The sequence below is a fragment of the Desmodus rotundus genome, chromosome 2, assembly GCF_022682495.2.
Source record: "Desmodus rotundus isolate HL8 chromosome 2, HLdesRot8A.1, whole genome shotgun sequence".
Taxonomy (NCBI): Eukaryota; Metazoa; Chordata; class Mammalia; order Chiroptera; family Phyllostomidae; genus Desmodus; species Desmodus rotundus.
This window is the reverse complement of record NC_071388.1, coordinates 29,840,678-29,861,967: the sequence shown is the minus strand read 5'-3', so window position 1 is coordinate 29,861,967 and position 21,290 is coordinate 29,840,678. Positions and strand designations below refer to the sequence as shown.

The 21,290-nt window shown below is 40.0% G+C and overlaps 1 protein-coding gene across 7 annotated transcripts in view; it reads left to right on the top strand.

Moving 5' to 3' along the window:
* WDR49 (WD repeat domain 49) overlaps positions 1-21,290 on the top strand; it is a 124,113-nt gene that overhangs the window by 88,280 nt on the left and 14,543 nt on the right. For 5 of the 7 annotated variants that reach the window (XM_045197678.2, XM_045197651.3, XM_045197661.3 and 2 more), the window contains 5 exons: positions 424-611; positions 1,519-1,716; positions 6,530-6,711; positions 14,263-14,372; positions 16,221-16,367. In XM_045197678.2, coding sequence (XP_045053613.2) covers positions 424-611; positions 1,519-1,716; positions 6,530-6,711; positions 14,263-14,372; positions 16,221-16,367 — 825 coding nt within the window. The remainder of the gene's footprint in view (positions 1-423; positions 612-1,518; positions 1,717-6,529; positions 6,712-14,262; positions 14,373-16,220; positions 16,368-21,290) is intronic. The other 2 variants (XM_045197672.2, XM_045197681.2) reach the window with 2 other exon arrangements.

Here is a 21,290-nt window from a genome sequence, read left to right as displayed (position 1 = left end):
GCACACGGAATTTTACTTTGTTATTTATGTCCAATGGGTTATCAAGAAAGATGAGTTTTATGTAATCAGAGTATAATCAACAAGTTTCAATTAATATTTTATAAGTTTATTTGAAGGAACAACTTAATTCTACTCTAGTTAAAAAACCCAAATAATATCAAAATAATGAATGAAGGAAAGGGAACTAAATTTAATGGAACATCTTATATACCCTATATCTTTTAATATTCAACCTAACCCAGTGAGATTATCATAGGGTTACCTCTGTCTTACATTTGAGAGAATTAAAATGCTGAATTAAAATGCTGTGAATGGGCTGCCCGCCTCCACAACATGCCTTCGCTTTCCACAGGGCGAGCCACTGAGGCTGTTTCTGGTCATGATTGTCACTGTTTCCTCACTCAGTGTTCCTTTACACGTCAGGAGGTGCAAACTTGGTGTCATGTGGAGGATCTGGGTATGTCAGATTCTGGAATACATTTAAGAAGCAACTTCTGGCTGAGTTTTTGGCTCATAGCGGAGTTGGATCTATTATTATGGCTACTGATAAATGGAATCGATACCTCACCACAGGAGATCTTGATGGACGGCTGAACGTCTGGAATATAGAGGTGAATTGAGTGCAGTCTACATCATCTTTATTTTTGATTGCTTTTTGTTGCAGATAACTAAGAATCCAGTCTTGTCTGTTTTGTAGATAAAAGAAGAAATGCTCATTCTTAGTATTTTATTTATTTTTGACAGTAATTTTTCAAAACTTTTTTTACTTACAATGCGCATTCCATATTGTATTAGTTTCAGGTATACAGCAGAGTGGTGAGGCATTTATGTAACTTACAAGGCTCTCCCCCCTGACAGTTTGGATATTTTAAAGGAAACATTTACATGTGTTGAGCAGTGACTTCCTTTAAGTAATTTATGGAGAAAACCAGATTTTTCTTACTATTAAAAATCTTCTGTTAATATATACTCAAGTCAATCACCCAGTTTAAGAGGTCAGGATCGTCAGTAAAGTTCTATAGCATGGTTTGAGTATACTTAGGATGTACCTTATTCGAAATAAGACTATAAACACAATTTAAATAAAGTATTAGTTCTTCATCTAACATTATTGTCATCCTGAGTTAATTTGGGATTCTTGTGCCACCGATTACCTCCTTAATTTTCTAATAATATCATAAAATTGTATAATATGGGACTACCTATAGATGATAAAGTTCCCTTCTATCAAATAACTGACTTTACTGTTCAGTTTTTCTTTTCATCCTTCCTCTCCCCCCTCCTTCCTTTCTTTCCATTTTTCAAGTTAGTTAAATAAGTTAGAAACCTTTTCGTGTGTTCGTATCATTTCTCTAACCTCTGTTATCGTGAACTATTCTTTTGCATTTGGATCACAGATCATTGTTCCCAAGTGGGCCTGCTTTTCATTTCTGTATGAGGCATTTTTTAAAAGAAATGTATCACTACAATAATTTAATATTTGGACTTTTTAGAGTTCTGGCATTTCTTTTCCTTCAGGAGTACTGTCTTGATGCTGGTAAGAGCAAAATCACACAGACCCCAGCTCTGATAAGATCGTTCCAAGCTCATGAAGACCAGATAAGTTCCTTAGAGATGTGTGAGCTGGGCGGCAGTTCACTGATCATCTCGTCCTCGGCAGACTGCAGCGTTTGTGCGGCTGATGTTTGCGGCGCTTCTGTCCGGATCTTTGGTCAGGTAGAAATACTGCTCCTTTATTACTCTAGTAGTTACCTGACATTTAGTATGACTTGGGCTGACTGCCATTCGAATCTCAGTGGCTGTTGATGATCATTGGTCATGAAAGGACTGACTTCCACTCTGGAGCTGCAGCCCCAGGTGCCTCTTGTCCTGTTTACCGTGAACCACGGCCGTTCTGTCAGGTGCAGAGCTCCAGAGAAAGGAAAGATGTTGACTCCGTGCAGCTCAACATAGTCCAGGATTTCTGAGAAAAAGGGTTTCCCTCTAAAATAAGTGAATTCTTTCTATTTCAAAACTGAGTAAAAATACAATGTGGATAATATTAGCATGTGTTATTAAACACAGATGACTCTGACAAGTAAAATCAAGTTAATAATAAAATAGAAAATTTTAGAAAAAAGCAAACCGCGCCCCTCCACCTTCGATGCAGGGGCTGGCATTGCCCGCAACGACCACTTTGTCAAGCTCATTTCCTGGTATGACAATGAATTTGGCTACAGCCACACAGGGTGGTGGACCTTGTGGTCCACATGGCATCCATGGGGTGTGGCCACTAGCCCCAGCAACAGGAAGAGCGACTCTCAGTGGCTGGGGGTCTTTGCCCCAAATTGATCCCCCAACACACTAAGAATCTCCTGACTTCCAGTTTCCATCCTAGACCCCCTGAAGAAGGGAGGGGCCTAGGGAACCCTGCCTTGTCCTGCATAATCAATAAAGTTCACTGTACCCCACCCCTCAAAAAAAACCTTGCTGCTCATCATTTGGTTTACTTCTGTGAAAATAATAGTAGCTGACATTTTCTGTGGTTTTCCTATATTCCTGGGGGACGTTTTTAAGATTCGTAGTTTTATCTCATGTAATCTTCACAATTGCCCATCTCTTTATGGAAGAACTTTTATTATTCCTATTTTACACATGAGGAACATGGGTGCAGAGAGTTTGAGTAAATTGCCTGAGCTCACAGAAGCTAATAAGTAGTAGAGTTTTGCTTTTAACTCATGCTGACTTATGTCAGAGTTCATGCTTTTAATCCCTAACTCCCATAAAAGTAAACTCTAATTTGCACCTGCCTGTGGTGAGGAGGGCAGGGTAGTGGGAGAATGGAAGAAAGGAAGTATTCATTTTCTCACATTTTGATTCTTTTTTTGTTTGTTTGTTTTTGTGGAAACTCTGCTCTTGTTCCTTTTGTGCCTTTGAGAACAAAGTATCAGCTTGATCTGTTTTAACCAGTACTGCTCAAACCCGGTGGTGTGAGGTTACACTCAAACATAATCTCTGTCTGCTCATTGACTTGGTTCCATTCAGCAGCCTCCGGCGCCACTCTCTTGCTGTGAGAGCACAGCCATTCTCTTCCTGTGGGAAGACAAAGCCTATTGTTGCTCTCTTGGTAAAGTCAGTTTGATGTTGTCCACCTGTGCTGAAAGTATTCCGTAGAACACTTTAGGATGTGAAGGGCGAGGCTAAATCAGAAAATAATCTGGGGAGGTGGACCCACATTTGGCCGGGTAATGTGGGAGTCTCAGTGTAGCACTCGAGAGCTGCAGTCTCTCCTGCTCTGTAAATGAGGCAAGTGCTAGACTTTTCTTAGAATGAAAAACAACATCTGAGTGGGAACTTGAACGGGTGTGTGGGTAGGCGTGTAGCGAGTGGCATCCTGAACATGGGAAGAGGTGGAAAGCTGTTTCGGGCAGTGGAGAAGTTAACACAGTGCTAACATTGCTGTCCACACAGGCCATGTGGGTTCACAGGAGTCAGGCGGAGGTTAGAATGACAGGGGATCAAAGCGACATCAAATGGGTGACATCTGGGATAGAAGAAGTCTCGTAGATGGGACTGAAGCAAAAATAAGACTATCGCATGTGTGGGTGCCATATAAACTGTGCGCACGAAACACAATCTGTATCTAAATTTTATTTTAATTAAGAAGTATGTGCTAGTAAAACTGTTCGTTTTTATGCCTTTGATATTTTTTCTTAGTTGTTTTGAAGGACTTCAGCCCCCAGAAGCCTGCATGAAAATAGTTTTTTTGTGTGTTTTGTTTTGTTTTTTTCCTGCTGTTGAAGGCAGAAAAGAGTCAGTGGAGCTGGTGTACTTTTACAAAGTCAAGTCTGGCAAAGCAGGGACAGCTGTGTTTTCTAGCCCCTTCTGCTTGAGCATTTAAAGTTTTTTTAAAAAGATTTATTTTAAATCAAACAGTCTTGACTATGAGTGTTGCTAGTCCCAAGAGGCACAAGGGGCCTGGGTAAGAAAGGGGAAGGAAGGGAGGAAGGATGGAAACAGAAAAACTAGCAGATGCTAGACAGTACCGCTAGTGAATGTCCTTCTTGTGGTGTGTAAGACGACACATCCTTTTACAGCAGGAGATGGGAGGCAGACGGTGGGAGGCAGATGGAAATACGAAGATAAGAAGAGAGCCAGTTAGTAAGTATAACTAGGATCAGGACAATTTTTACTGAACAAACTTGATTTGTAAAGCATAGTGACTTTTGGCCTATATTTGAATGAGGAATTCGTCTTCTAGTTGAATTAATTCTGGTCAAGCAATTATAAAAACAGGAGGAAAGCATTAATAGATTTTAATTTCCCATGTGAAGACTTACTTTTTGAATTATATACAGTCTGATTAAAGTGTTTAAATTTAATGCAATGTGATTCTACATATTTCATGAAAGTTTTTTTTCAAATAAATGTGAATCACTTTTACAACATAACTATTGATCTAAGATTGCTCTTCAAGTTAGAATTTTAAAAGTGAGTGGTGGTGTGTGTCTCATGCTAGAGTTGGAGAAACGGGAGTGGAGATGCTTTAACCACAGAGATACATTTATCCCAGGAAACTGTCAGGGGGCTGTGGTATACAAAGAAATTAGATGCTGTGGGCATTTCTTCGGTGCCTGTCTTTAAGCTCTCACCACAGTTGGGCTGGGTGGAGTTTGTTACCTGGCACTGTTACTGAACAAAGATGGGGTCCTGCCACCCGCCAGTGCCCATAAATTCCGGAGGCAGAGGTTTGGTAAAAAAGGAAAGGAGTCTTTTATTTAAAAGCTACACAATTTTGGAAGAATGACAGGCTTCTGCCTCAAAGCCCATTCCCTCTATAACACCCAAAGAAAAATAACCCCACCACCCTTTGTTAGATTAGTTCAAAGCTATGCCTGGAATTCCTTCTGCCATTTAAATACCAGCCTCTGGAAAACACAGGTGGCGGCAGTGTGATCATCCAGACGGCTTAGCTGGTTCCTGGTCAGTATGGCTTCAGGAATCTTTCCTGAGTCTGTGTGCATGCGTGGCTGTGTAGTGTGCCTGGCATAGCCACACCACCATCGCTGCTTCCCACGGTGGCAGGGACCTGGGGCACTGCCAACCACGGTAGCCAGTCCCGCAGGAGCTCCATCCTGGGGCCCGGCACCGAAGACTGCTTGCACCAAAGGGGCCGGCGAGCACTCCGGGCCTGCACTGATCTCAAAGGCAGAGACGGGTGCTGAATGGGACCTTCCGTGCTGCACAGAGCTGTGGTGTCCCGATGGCATCTCCGGGACACGCACACCCGGGCAGAGGACTTAGCTTTGGCACAAGCTGGCCCCCAGTCCAGCAAGTGAGGGAAACCAGAGGATCAAGTCCGTGTACGTCCTCCCTTTAAATCTTCAGGCCCCAGACTTCGTGAGCTGCACTGTCTGGTGCAGCGGGGATGCTGGCACGCCCCTTTCCCCGAGGGTGTGGAAATCTACTGCAGGCTGTGCAATGGCTTCAGTCCCACCGCCTCCAGCATTTCCCCACGCCCCCTTCTCTCCCGCACCCCCTCAGGGTCCTTCTGTCTCTCCAGCAATCTCACCAGACCCTCCCGTATCAGCACCTCTGCTGCTCCTCTTCTGGGGGCCAGTGACTTTGTGCCTGTTCACCCAGTGTTTAAAATTTGATTTTGTTGCCCACATTAAAAAATTAAGACATTTCATGTGAGATCCAGGTTTCTTGCTTTTCTCGGAAAAGAACATGGGTCATTCCTTGAGAGCCAGTGTCAAATGGCTCTCTGATTCAGTGCAGCCCCGCCTTTCTCTGTTGTCTATGAACGCCGACGCTGAGCTGCATTCGCTCTGGGTCGTCTTATGTGAGCCTTGATTCCTTCGCTGGCATTGTCTTCCTGCCTCCTGTCCGCCTTTTACTTAGTTCGCAGGTCTGACAAAGTTACCAGTTTCTGGACCAGTCAGACATCCTGGGGATGCCTGTTGTCACCCTGCTATCACGCTGGGTGTGTTCTACAGTGTGAATTGATAAGAAACAAGGAAATTGGTCTGTATTTTAAATATAAAATAGTCATTGAGAGCTTTTGGTAAATGGATACGCAGTAAGAATTATAGCCTAAATCTGTTACAACCATTAAATAATACATATATTTTCTGGGAAAAAAATGCTCAATAATTGGACAGGCTTTTGAGATTTTTAGGAAATAAGATGAAAAGTAGTTGTTGTATCAAAAACAAACTCTGATGATTCTTCAACAAAAGTTTCACTTTTCTTTTTAGTTAATGTGTATTTTTTTCTATTCAGGACTTTAAAAGTAGGAATGTCCATTTTTTTCATTACTGTTTTCAGGGAATTTTTGTTAGTTTTTGACGACACTTACCCTTTCTACCTCTATTCAAGTTCCATGGCTACATGTGAGCTCCCTGGCAAGACCATAAGTTTCTCGAGAACAGAAACCGTGCCCTGCTCTTCTGCTGTGTATGCCCCCAGCTCTTTAATTAACCATGTAGACTATAAATGTTCTAGGAAAGAAAGCCATGCAAATAACATCAATCTCTTTGTTTCCTAGGCAAAGCATTGGCAAATTGAAAACTGTTTTTCTCTTCCTAAGAAAGATAATAATTTAACAAAAAATGAGACTCAAGGCGAAAGCGTAAGGGAAATTCCTTTACTTTCTAAGGAGGAATCATGTTTAGACCCAACAGAACATTCTCTATTTGATAAGGAAAACAAAGATGAGTCAACATACAAGTAAGTAATTTTAAGTGTTACCCAGATGTCAACTGGAGTCCAGATAAAACCTAGGTGAGATGGGCCAGACATCCTTCTGTGCTCTGCGGTGTCCAGCAACTATCCCGATTTCTCTGAAATTGGGGGAGTGGAGAGGTTTGCCTGTGGCAGAGGGAATGTGTATGTCCTCAGGGTTATACGTGGTTCTTATTTCTTGCCTTCATTGAAGTCTTGATTTCTGTTCAGTGTCTTCCAGTCCTTTGTTTCTGCTTCATCAACCACCTAATTGTAGAAATTAGCCTCTTTCCTAAGGAAAAAAAAAAAATGTGTGTGTGTGTATGTATGCCGGCCTATATCTATCTCAGAATGTATGTTGGATTCTACTCCTGATTTTGGTATGGGGCACAGAAGGTTATATGACAGAAGGTCAAAGAGCCTAACTTTGATTGTTAGACATGACTCTCCTTTAATGCTCCCAGCTTTTCCTTCGTGCTGTTCAGCCATGTCTTCCTTTTCGGCACTCTGCTAGACCCCGTTTTTACATTCCTCTTCCTCTCATGCCAGGCAGCTTAGTTACGTCTTTTGTTTCCTATAGTCTTGCTAACCTATGCTCTCTGAATTTTACCTTTCGTACTAAGCAACTATTATTTTTGAAAGGATGATTTTATCCATTGTATTTTCTTTGATATAAGTGAAACATTTTTTACCATGTGCATATATTACTTTTTTTAGGATTTTAGGAAAAATTGCACAAAAAGTAGGGAGTTTCTATATTCCCCACCTCATTACCTACTACCTTGCATTAATGTGGTACGTTTGTTACAATTGATGAACCAATATTGATACTTTATTAATAACTAAAGTCCCTAGTTTACCTTAAGGGGGTATAATTGTATGTTCTTTGATGACCCCACTCAGGGACCTCAGCACATTTCCAGATCACTTCCCTCTCTGGCCAGTCTCCTATGGCTCTCCCCCACCAGCTGGGGTTACCTTTGGAAATATACATCACAGTGTTTTTCTGTTTCAGTTGCTGTGCTTTGGTAGGCCTTCACTCTTGCACAACTCGTCTTGGGCTAACGTCTGCTTGCCAGTAGGAAACTTACTCATCCTTGCCACACCAGCTAACTGTTCCCTGGTCGTCCCCTCTAATCTTACTCACCTGGGTAGCTCCAGCACAACTTTTTTCCTGTAGGCTTTTTAAAGGAATTAATGAACCACTGTTCTACTGTGTCCCTCTAAGGATTTCTGCAGGTAGGATACATTAAACTCTTTGACTGGTCTATGTGAATGGAAGCTAAGATTCAAGGGGAAGCTTCCCTCCACCCTTGTGGGAGTGGACCTCAAGCACACGAAGTCTCTCCTCTCCTCTCTTATGTTATTGCATCTCTGGCCTGTTTATATCTTATCATGGTAGTTGGCCTGGGTATCACCGGGTTGGTTTTGGAACTACCTCACTTAGGAATATGGGTTACTTTTTACCCCTTAATTAATTAGTTTGCTTTCAGACCTTTTGGACCTCTGCTGACAGGGGAGTAGAAGGAAAAATCCCTGTTAAACTTTCTGTTACACTACATTACACTTGGTATTTGTTCTTCTATTTCCTTGAATTATGGCTTGCTAAAATGTCAAGTGGCATTTTACTTTCAGGGAGAATGATCTTTTCAATTTAGAAATATAGCGTGACCAATCCTGCACAATAATAGAATCCTGAGAATGGAAGGGCTTTCGCTATGACAAAATACCCCACCCAGCTGTCCAACTCAATTTTATAGATCAGGAAATAAAGTTACCCAGGATTACACAGCTAGCTCATTGTTTTTCTTCCTGTCACAACCCTGAAAGAGTAAAGGCAAGTGTCATAGGTTCCCGTTTAAGAGTATTTCAGCAAATATCTTAGTTTCCCCTTCCGCGTGACAAATTCAGCTATTATTTTTCAATGAGCCTTTCGTTCAGTTAAAAATTAGCAATTTGAACTGTTTACTTCTTTCTTGACTTCCCTCTCGTCTTACTACATTTCCTATTGTTTCATGACTGTGAATTATGAAAATTAGTGCTGATAGGTAGGTTTTTAAATTCACAGATTTCTCTTAAAACTAGAATTTTCTATTTTGCCAGATTAACTAGGTGTACAGCAGAGTGATACTCTCACCTTGGTCATAAGTTTCTGTAGGCCTTGGGAGAAATTTCCAGCAGTAAGAAACAAAGTTATCACTACTGTACTGTGTCTTGTCGAATCAATGTATCAAAAATACCTGTGATCTTTAAAATTTCTGCCTTTATCTAATTTAGATGACTGGATCGAAATGATTTTAAGGCGTTTTAGTAATGAGATAGTACCGAATGATGTCATTTAAGTTACTGAACAAATTGAAAGAAAAAGGTTAAAACTGTATCCTCAGAATTGACCCGTCAGGTATATACATCCCTCACATCTCCCAGTAAGTTTGTGTGGAAAACACACAGGTGCAAAGTGATCGTCAGCTGTAAGTGTTTTTCATGGCCTCCATCCAATACTGAGGAGATCACAAACGATGTCTTTCTGAAGAAAAAATTATTCTGAAGAATGTGCTGTTTTCCTAATCAGATTAGTAAATCCAAGTAGAAAAATCATGCCAGTTCTTGTCTATATACAAAAATATGAGAGAAACATATAAGACTTTAAAGAGATGAAAGAGGAAAGGTTCTTTCAGTACAGGTGTGTGCAGGTAGGGGTGTGTTTAGATGGAGGCATGAAACAATAAGAAAAATGGAGAAACGAAAACCACATTTTCATTTTAACTCCTAAGATTCTTTTCCCAGGATAAAAATCTTGGCACATATTATCTTCTGGTTTATACATAAGTACCAGTCTCCCATAGTACTTAGGGTATTTTATAATATCATGTCTGAGAAGTAACTTGGTGGTAAAATGTCACCTTCCACTTAAGCTCTGAGGAGATGGAGATGCGTATAGAGTTTAAGAGGATAAGGAAGTCCTAATGCTAAGTTAACAACTGATACAGAGTTATAAATTTTATCCTTCCTTAGGTCCTGCAAAAGTCATATACTATTAGAAAATGAAAAAAGAAGAAGAAATAAATTAAATGATACAACAGACAGCAAAAACTACACTGGATGTGTATTTTCTTCATTTATGTAAATATTTAGCTTATGGAATCACCAAAATTTAATCTAGAAAAATATAGATAAAATAATTTAGAAAATATTAGCTCAGAATATTTTAATACAAAAATAATAAATGTTCATTAGGGGAAATTTGGAGTAAAAATAAGCAAGAAGAAGATGAAAGAAATCACCCGTAGCAAAGCCATTGCTAACAGGAATTTCACTTTTCAGGTTTGTTTGGGGCTTACTTATGCAAATAAATAAATGTGCAGTTTATAAAAATGAGGATTTAGTATACATAATTTATAACCTGTTCTATCACTCAAAAATAAACAGCCAGTTCATTTCTGTATTTTTAATATGAATGTCCACACACATCAACAGTCATTAGTGACTCCCTAGAAATGTATCATGTGGCTTTTTAACAACTCTCTTCAAACATTTGGACTGTTCACAAATTTTAACTGGGTGAACACTTATTTAAATACTTTCATGTGTACTTGTTAGAGTACTCAGCTGAGCTCACTCTTAGAATAAATTATTTGAAGTGGAGTTGCTGAGTCAAAAGGTTTAAAAGGCTTTGGGTCATTGCTAAATTGCTGTCGCGTCACGTGGGCTCTCTCCAGCGTACGTGAAATTGGTGGCCTCTGAACCAACGCTGCATGTTGTCGTTGTCTTAAAAATGTCGCCATCATCTTCCTTATTGCTTTATATAGCATTTTTAAATCACTTATAGAAGTGAACATTTTTTCACATGCGTATTAACCTTTAATAATTCAATAATGAAGTTGAGAGAGACACTCAAAGTCTACAAAACAAACTCCTGTGGCACCCTTAGGAGAAGCATGTCCCAGCCTCCTTTTGAACAATTGCTGCGGGATGAGCTCACCAGCCCACAGACAGCCATACCTGTTATTGACCCACTCTTTGTTGTAGAATGACTCTAATAGTAGGTCAAATCTGTCCATTTGTAGAGGTCTCTTTCATTGATTGTTATTCTTGTACTAGGACAATGACATACAAGTCTTTTCTACCCTCTTTTAGCCCCAAATTTTCCTTTGGCTACCATTAAAAAAGTTGGCAACAAGGATCAAGTTAATCATTAGAGATCAGGATTTAAAAAAATCAGATTGGGAATGAAACAAAATTTCCATTAATTTCTCAGAAAGTTTATGTAAGGCAGAAGATACAGTTAAAAGTAATATTTTTAGATGTGAAATAATTGTGATGTTCTAAATTCAATATTATTATAATGAGGAAACTGATATTTACTATTATTTATATGCTACTGATTACCTAATTATTTCGCCAGTAGATCTTATGTGAGAAATTAAATTGGAAAATTTATGGACAACTATAACAAAAAAATACACAAAACATTAAAATCTCATTTTAAATCAGGTCTTATGTGACATAAAACACCTGGAGGATTGACAGTCTACTTTCACCAACAATCTGTGGCAATAGCTACCATACAACTCATGTGTGACAAATGAAAGTCTATTCCATTTTTGAAACTTAAGTCTTAAAAATACTTGTATGACAAATTATTATTTTTGTAAATGCTGTATGTCCTTAATTTTTGTCTGATCATTCTGCTAGTTCCCAGGAGTATGGTAACTGGCTACGGGCAGTATTGGATCTCTCTGCTTTGAGTAAAAGTATTGATCGTAGCCAATACTTATTGAGCTCTTACCACATTCCAGGCACTGTTCCAAGGTCTTTATGTGTTAGACTAATTTAATTGTCACTGTAATCTTCACAGACAGCTACAATTATGATCCCTATTTCACAACTAGGAAAGCAAGGCACACAGAGGTTAAGTGATTTGCTCAATGTCAACCCACCAGCAAGAGGTGAACCAGGGAGCTCAAAGCAGGCATCTGGCTCCAGGGTCAGCACACTTTGCCTCCACTCCATCCTGCCTGTCCCCAAAGTGTCCTGTGACAATACTGAAAAGTTAGTGGTTTCCGAGTGATCAAATATTTTGCCAAGTACCTGTTATGTGTAAGGCACTATTCTAGGCATCTTCACTTTCCTTTAAAGTCTAGTATGGCACTGGGGATTTGTCACACATCATTCCTCTCCTTTACATCCAGAACCAAGAAATGAGAGGTCAGTTAGAGCCTTTCCTTCTCATCGCACTGATGGCAAGGCTATGATTGCCCATAGCAGGCCCACTTTCCTGCATCACCATGTAAGACATGTGTGTGTGCAAAAAGTTGTCAACTCTCAGCCCTTTATTACATTCTTCTGCTTCTTGGTCTTCATCCATTAATACTATTGGACTTTCAGGAATATTCGCCTTTTTCTAGTTCTCTGTATATTTTCATACTAACCACTTTCCCAAATGTCAGCTGTCTGTGGGAAAGAAGCAATAGGTTGGCCTCTGAATATGAAGTTACATCTGCAGTCTGGTTGTCACAGAACTGCTCTTTGCCCTGGAGCTTTACCAGCACAGCTCCGTTTCCTGGGTTGTGTGCAATTTGTTGCGATTCTCTGGAGATTCTCTGCTACTCTCTGCCCACTTCTCTTCCTCTGTGCATTACATTCTTTAGTGAAGATAGGCCCAGTCTTTTGTTTTATACAAAAGATATTTGATTTAAATAGCACGGGGTGAGAAAGCAAATGGTCTAAAAGCAGGAAAGAGATTGGGCCGTTTGGGGAAAAATCGAGATCTGGTGAAAACTAGTCCACAGATAGACCTCACTGCTTCTAGGCCTTCTTCAACCTTTTATACCTCAATTTATTTCAAAATACTTTTCTGGAAGAAAATCCTTAACCTAATGACTACAAGACCTAACTGCTCATACACTATCCTTCCTATATCCACCCCCACTTCTCACTGTTACAGATTCTCTTACCATTGTTTTTTTTATAATTAACTAATTTATTTTTTAGGGAGAGGGTAAGGGAGGGAGAAAGAGAAAGAGAGAAATATTGATCAGTTGACTCTTGTACATGTCTTGACCCGGGACCCAACCTTGGACCAAACTCACAGCCCAGGCATGTGCCCTGACTGGGAATCGAACTGACGACCTGTTGCTTCACAGGAAGATGTTCAACCAGCTGAAGGCTCTATTACCTCTAATGATACAGAGCCCAGAGGCTGCCTAAATAATATGTTCTTATTCATAGGGGATGGCATGTTATGGGGGAGGCCATCCCAGTGTGCTCGGGAGAAAGCTGCCACCTGCCCTCACATGGCCGTCCCTGCAATCGAACCGTTCTTTATTATAGAATGACTCCAACGTTAAATCCAATTGATCCATTTTTAGAGGTCTCTTTCATTGATCTTTATTCTTATTCTGAATCAATAAAGAGTAAGTCTTTTCTGCCCAGGGTCAACTACGAATATTTTGGATGGCAAAACTTTCCTACAGAAAACACACTCTGTAACTCCAAAAAAAACCTTATGTAGATAATCCCCCCCAATCAAGGAAGTAGAGTTCTCCTCCTCCTCCTCCTCCTCCTCCTCCTGTGAGCATGGACTATACTTAGAAACTTGCTTCTAGGGAAGCGCATATAGAAAAAAAGGGAAATAATTTAAACGCCAGTGCAGAAGCTTGGCGAATGTCACCTTGGCCAGGTGATGACTTACAGCAGTCAGTCCGGTTGAGAGCGTGTTCCCCTGATGAGATGTGGCGAGAATAGTGCTTCACCTTGTTGTTTTCCTCCCAACAACCATGACTCCCTCTAACCTTAATAAAAACATCAGGCACATCCAAATTGAAGGACATTATGCAAAACATATGACAAGTTTTCTTCAAAATTTCCTGGGTCATGAAAAACAAGGAACGTCTGAGAACTGTCATATGGCAGAACAAGCTGAGGAGTCAGATTTTGGGCAATGAAATTGTAGCTGTTAAAGTTGAGGTCTGTGACAGTGAGTGATAAATATATTTGAGACCATTTTTTGTTTTCTGTCTGGAGTTATATATAACTATATAATGATTTCACTCTCTGTTTTATTGATCAAACTTTTTTCATTGGATTTGAGCTAATCTAAAGTTGTCTTATCAATTTGTATGACAGTACTGAAAAACACTGGATTTTCCTGAATTTTGTACACCATAAGTGAAGATACAGGCCTGAAATAGAGTAAAGGAGCTTTTCACACATCCCACTGATCATCCCATATAGTTGGCACACAGGGCAAGCAGGGTGTGTGTTTCTGTTACTTTTCTTCTGCATGGCTTTCCTCTGACCTACCAGTTGTCTTGAGGACAGCGTCTTTGCTTTAACTAGCCTCTGGGCTTCTCCAGCTCTTACCATTTTGTATTGTCGTGTAGCCGGCAGGCACTTTACTCAGTGATTTGGCTTGTGTGGTGTAAACAAATGTCACTCTTTAGGTCCACAGGATAGATTTTTTTTTTGTCAAAGTGAAAAATGTATTTATAGCTGGGAAGTGTCTGTTCATCCTTTGTGGTTAATTTTATTTCACCATGAATTATTTTCTTCCAGTGTCAGACCATCAGACATCATAAATTTAGGTATAAAATATAAGGAAAGAACCATATATAAGCAAAAAGCACGTAATGTTTACAACAGTGAAGTTATACAAAAACCATCCAGTAAGTAATCACCATTGATCTATTTTTATAGTGTTATCATTTTATTGATTGGTACAAATAAAACAAGTAGCTACTCTGAGTGCAGGAATGTTGGTACCCTGTAATAAACTTGAATGTGTGGTCCTGTGATCCCCACTTAACGATGGAGGACAGTGGGGCTCAGGGACAGTAAGTGATTTGTCCGAGGCTGCACAATGTAAGTGGCAGAGTGTAAGATCTAAACCAGGAAACACACGTCAGCTGCCCACTGTAGTTCCCCAAATAGAGCGGACACAGATGTTAATTCTTTCCCCCAAGTGTTTGAGAGATGAAAATGAATAAACACTAATTTTGCTCTCAGGAAGCCCAAAGCCACACAGAATGATGCATTAGTTATTGACTGACTAGGAAAAGAATTACAAAAAAAATGCAAACAAAAGAATCATTATTACATCGAAGCGTATTATTTAGAAGTGTAGTGAGAATCATTCCCAGAGCTCCATCGTAGAATGAAACTATTTCACACACTTTTTTTTTCACCTTATGTCCAAGGGGAAGCTGCACTTTCAAAGAGCAGATATTTTAATTTTAGAATTTTTGTTGAAATTTTGCTTTCAAAAGTTACATCATTATTTGTTAATATTCAATACACATTTATAAACTCATCTACTCCATAGGATTTTTTGTCAGGATTATAAGAGATATTTCATGTGAAGCACTGAGAACGGTGCCTGGCATATTACAGAAACTCAATGAGATTTTATTAGCAATATTATTATTGTTGTTATTATCATCATTATTACATCTTGGAGCTTGATCTCTGGAGTGTAACATACCTGAGCTCAAGTCCCAGGTCTCCTGCTTACCAGCTGTGTAGATCCAGGCAAGTTACTAAAGCATCTTGGGGCCCTCCTCTATTTCCTCACCTGTCAGAAGCACACAATGACAGCTTACAAGTTGTGGGGATTCCTCCTTTGGTTTGACATACACATTACTTCTCAAACTTTGTTCCCTGGCCTAGCAGCATCAGCATCACCTGGAACTTAAAAATGTAAATGCTGAGGTCCCAGCCCGACCCTACTACGGAAGAAATGGAGTGGTGCAGAGTAGTTTACGCTTTAACAAGCTCGCCAGGGGACTGTGGAACATGGCGAGGTTTGAGAGCCACTGACGTCACACAGGGCCTGTCCCACAGCCGGAGCTGAAAATCTGTGTGAGCTCACTTTTCCTGGATACTGAGCCTCCCCAATGACAAACGCGTAGTTCCCACCTTCACAGAGCTAACAACCAAACGAACATGAAATCACATCTGGAATTAAGGTTCTGTAGCAAAAAGAAAACGTTTTCACTTTGTCCAAGACTTTTGCTCTTAAGGGCATCATGAGAGGAGCCTTCCTTTCCATCGTCTTACTGTATGCATCGTAAATACAACAGCACAGCCCTGGTTTACATGTTAGCAAAACGAAAAACTACCTGTAAATTCGACAGTTAGAGATGTTCTTAAATTAAATGCTTAGGAAGTAGATTTTCTGTCACAAAGGATACAATGTTCTTATAGATAAAAGAGAAACCGGAGCTTTTCCAAAACTGTAGAATACTCGTTTTCAGGGGGAAATAGCAAAAGAATACAAAATAAAAAATAAATGAGTGGGGAGCCTTGAGCTGCTTTTGGTCTCCTTGAATGGCAGCACCGCAGATTTGTTGGGAACAGCTGGGTTTGCCGGGTACGCTGATGACTGCAGCTGCACCAGCTGAGGAACAGGGAGGTTACATGAAAATAATGAACTTGGAAATGTGCTGGCTCCTTTTGAAGAATTAATGATGTTGTGCTTTTACTTCTATCTTGCCCTAAAACCTGCTGCTGTGAAGGCGTATTTAGGTCATTAAGCATCGGAGCCCTGAAAGAGCTGCCTGAAGTGAATAAACCAGCTTTTCTTCTAGACCCAGAGAAATACTTTAGGGAAGAGCCAGAGAAGGAGTGTCCCCCAATTCCAGAGGACCCATCACCTTCTAAGAGTAAGCCCGTAGCCGTTATACACTCCCACCATCTCTCCCTATGAAACTCAGCCAGTTAGAAAAGTGCAGTAGAAGCACGGGAAAGCAGCACAGTGTGCCTTCGAGGCCGCGGTGCAGTGAAGTGTGGCTTCACCGCTAAGATTTACGGCTCGGCTGCTGATCCGAGCTCCCAGAAAGGACAGCAACAGCCTGGCTACATAAAAAGAATATTTTTTATTTTGTCACTTTCCTCAAGTCAGAATGGCATGAAGATGTATTACGAGTTGCCATGGACAGGAAGGCCGCCCTACAAGTAATCTTAATTTTCAAAACTGATACCCCGGAGACATCACAGGATTGCTTCAGGAGAGTCTCTGACAATCTGGTTTTGTTCTTTCTATGTAAAACGCTATAAATAGAGGCTACTTAAAATGCATTGTCTTAGAGACTTCCAGCTGCAGTGCTGGGCCAATATGATGAGGGACAAGAAAGCTGAACTTGGGAAACACCAGCGAATGATCTCTCAAGATTTGGAAATGTGTGTAAAAGAATGCCCTATTTTTCATGCTGTTACAGGCTTCAGAGTTTCTAAGAGTTTGAAGAACAATTTCTGTACAAAAATGCTACCCGTACACAGGCATAGGCAGCGGGAGTAGACGGCACAGCCCGATTCTCAGGGAGGCACTCAGAAAGCATATGGGCTCTGCAGGGAACTCATTTAAAATAATTAATGAAAAGTACAACTTTCAACTTGCAATAACCAAAAGATTAGAACTGCACTCAAACCATCTCCTGAGATTGGAGTTTTCTAAGTTTTTCACGTCCTCCAAGATGGGGGGGGGGGATTTCAGCATCATCCTTGAGAAATACTAACACTGCAGGAGGGAGGCGTTTCTTCACGTCCACACTTGAGGAAGGTCAGGCCTCTCATCTCTGACCAGTTTCCTACGGAAAGGGAAAACAGCTGGTCAGCATTTTGTTTGTGGAAATTCCACTCGAGAGCAAGGTACAGTTGTCGTTCCTTACTGTGAGAGTTTCCACTCTAATTGTTACCACTTCCTTTGCCTTTTCTCAGAGCTGCTCTTTTCTAAATTTACCATCATTTATTTGCTCTCATGAGGGTCATCTATGACTTGTGCTCATTCCTTTTAAAAACGTGAACCCACAAATGTTAAGGCTCTAAATAACTGTTAGTGCTTCTCACAGGGCCTTCAGTCTATCAGCCTGTTGTTTTTCCCCAGGGTGATTCATCTTGAAGAATAAATATGGGGAGCATTAATCTTGTCCTCCTGAGTCACAGACAGAAGAGAACCTGGGGAACAGACAATTAGAGGGCTTCAGAGAGCTAGGACAGAGAGTAAAGACAGTTGAGACACAGAACTGGCACACAGGAGGAAACCAGCATGGAGCCAGGAGTCAGAGCTGAAGCAAGAGAAATGGGGCACAGGGAGCACTCACAAGGGGAGAGCAGGAAGTTGGAGAGCTCAGCAGTCAGGGCAGCCAGCTCCTCTCCTTAGCCCTGTGAAAGCCTATTTATGTGAGGAAGCTTGTACGTTCTCCTTCATCCCCAGATGAATCCTCCTGATGCACAGGGAGAACGTGTGTGGGCAGGTGGGGCTGATGGCTGGATGGAAACACTTAAAATACCTAAAAGACTCTAATAACATTTTCAAAGAGAATTTTCCTCGCTGGATTTCTTAATTTCAAAATTTCCTGTAATTTCCACACAGTTTTGAGAAGATGTTTTTTTCTCTATTGCTTCTTTTAAATTTTTCTTCAGCTGTTCGTCCTTTGCCTTCTCTGCAAGTGACAATAATTCCTTTTTTATCTAACATTTCACTGACTTGAGGGAGAGATAGAGGCGAACTAGTGAGGACAACAGAATGCACGACACAGGACACCACAGATGAAGTTCTATGGAATCACTAAGAAGGAAGCCAGCTCAGCTCTGACTCAGGTATAGGAAGGAAATCAGAGTGGAGGTAATGTCTGAGTTGGGACTTCAAATGAGAAGAAGTTCACAGGGTGAGGGAGGGAAACAGAAAGTCAGTATCAAGGAAGCAATGTAAGAAAAGACACATCAAGGATGAGGTAGGACAGAAGTCCAAATGACTCCAAGTTGGCTGCCATGGCTCACTGGATGGTGACTCAGTCACTGAGTTTGACGCCCAACAGTAGAGTTGAGTCTGGAATGTGTTGAGTTTGAGGTACAAGTGTGCCATTTAGAAGTAAAGGTGTGGAGGATAGAAGGAGATTGGAACATGCTGTGTGTAATAATATCATAAAGTATTCAACTGGCTGATACTGAAACAATATTTGCTTGTTTATGTATTTAATCTTTCTTAAGGTAGATATTGAAAGACCTCTGTGTTAGACCCTGGGCTGGATGCTGGAGACACAGAGCTAACACACAGAGGCCTAGTTTTCAAAAATCTTGAGGACGAGTTGGAAAAATAGACAGAGTAAAAAAAACAAATACAGAACAAATGTAATTATGTTTTACAACAAGGGTCATGATAGAGATAAGCACCAGCGAGTAGAGATAGAGACTACATGGAGATTCATGGATGGTTTTTCAGAGAAATCGCATTATGCCTCATGTGGATTATTAAATGCTAAGTTGGCATTACTGAGGTAAGAAAAAAGGGGGATGATATTTCTGGCAAAGGAGTGGCATATGCAGATATGGGGAGGTATGAGTGACAAAGGATGCCAAGGGAGGTAGCTACACATGGTTCCAAATAGCTGGGGTCTAGAAGGGGCGTGATAAGAATTAAGGCTAGATAGGTAAATGGGGGCCTAGTCATGGAGCACTTAGTGTACTGTGTGCTAAGGACCTTGGTATTTACTATATTAGAACTGAGGATTCATCAGGATGCTTTAATCAAATATTCTGAATTACTCTATTTTATGTCTTCTATGAATTCTTCATTTTTAATATCTCTTTTATTCTTCTAGTGATTAGAAGTTACAATAGTCTTTCTTGTGCTCTTTATTTTTTCTTGTGGTAAAGGTTTCCATCCAATTTTTTTTTCAGTCTTAGAATTTTCTGCAATTTTTCTTATAATGTGGAGCTGCTGCTGACTAAGTTTTTTTTAACTTCTATGTTTCTTAAATATGCATTTATTTTATTTTGACTTTGGAAGGATATTATCACTAAATTTACAACTCTAGATAGCAGGATTTTTTAAAATTTCAACTCCTGAAAGAGATCATCCCGTTGTTTCCTTGCTTTTAAGAACCTAGTTCTTAATATCGTTATTGCTCCTTTGAACATAGTATCTTTTTTTCCTGGCTGATTTAAAGGTTTTTCTCTTTATCCTTCATTTCAGAAATTTTATCATGATGAGTATAAATTTATTTTTCTCTGTATTTATACTGCTTGGGGTGATAGGAATTCTTAAATGCACCTTTCTTCAATGTTGGATAATTCTCAACCATTATCTTTTGAAATATTATTTTTTTTGAACTCCCACTCTCCTCTACTTCTAGGATTGCAATTATACACATTAGATTTTCAGAATATAACAAATGTTCTCTATGTTCTTCTTTCTATTTTATTTTCTCTCTGGGCTTCATTAAAAACTTTTTATTGATTGATTTTAGAGAGACAGAGGCTGGTGTGAGGGAGGGAGGGAGGGAGAGAGAGAAAGAAATCTACTTGTTTTCCACTTATATACGCATTCATTGGTTGATTCTTTATGTGCCCTGACTGGAGCTTGAACCTGCAATCTTGGCATATCAGGAAAATGCTCTAATCAACGGAGCTACTCAGCCAGGATAAAGCTTCATTCTGGATATTTTGTATCGACTTGTCTTTGCATTCAGTAATTCTGTGTTTTGCCAGTGTGCTTTTAACCCCTTTGTGATCAGTTCCCATTTTCATATTATCTATCATCTATCTATCTATCTATCTATCTATCTATCTATATTCTATAAAGTTCTATAGTCATTTCAATAAAGTCAGTTCTATAAAGTCATTTCAATGTCTTTTATATAGTTTATAATTCTCAGTCAAAGCTACTCACGTTTTCATCCAGTTTTTCTATTTTTTTCTCTGTTTTTTAAAACACATTTATGATAGTAATTTTAAAGTCCTGGCCTGCTAACATCAATATATATGTGATTCTTGTGTCTGCTTCTAATGCCTACTTTTTCCTCTTTGTTATTGGTCACATTTTCCTTCTTTGTAAGTCCTGTAATTTTTGTACAATTTTTATTATATGACAGAAGTTATGTATAAAAGATCTATAGATACTGAAATTGATGTAATTTTCTCCCAGACACCCTTTCCTTAGTTCAGCAGAGAGCATGAGGGGCCAAGCACGTTAATCCCATTAGAAATTGAGCTTGGTCAGTGCTGGGTTACAGTTTAGTTATTCTTAGTTCACGTCTGACGTCTAATGTCTGTCTGTTTTAGACCTCTCCCTCTAGTGGGACATCGTCTCCAAAGTGCAAGACTGCAGGAAGCCTTGCGCTGCCTCTCCAGTCCCGTCCACCGCCTCCCACTCCACCCCAGCACTCAGGATGTGCCCTATGGGGAACGCTGGCCACAGCTATGAAACTTCTCCAGATTCCAATGCATCACAGCAACCCACACAGTCATCAAAAGCTTTTCTAATTTTACTTTCCCTTAGAATAGCCTCTCTGTCTATGGTAAACCCGTTTCTCAGAAATTCCCAGCCATGATAAGTCCCCAGAGGGAAGAAAATATGTAGCAATCTCAGCTCATCTAAGAAGGGTTCTACCATCTCTAGATTTTTAATCTGATAATCTTTGCTTCCACAGCCCCCTGATGGCTTTAAAACTTTATTTCTGTAATTTTCCAGGTTCTTTTTGCTGTTGTTTTTTTCCTATCTGGTGCAAAGAAAAGAATGGCCTGCTAGTACCTATTAAATCCTATCCAGAAATAAAATTCCTGTTGAAATATTTAAAACAGGAGAG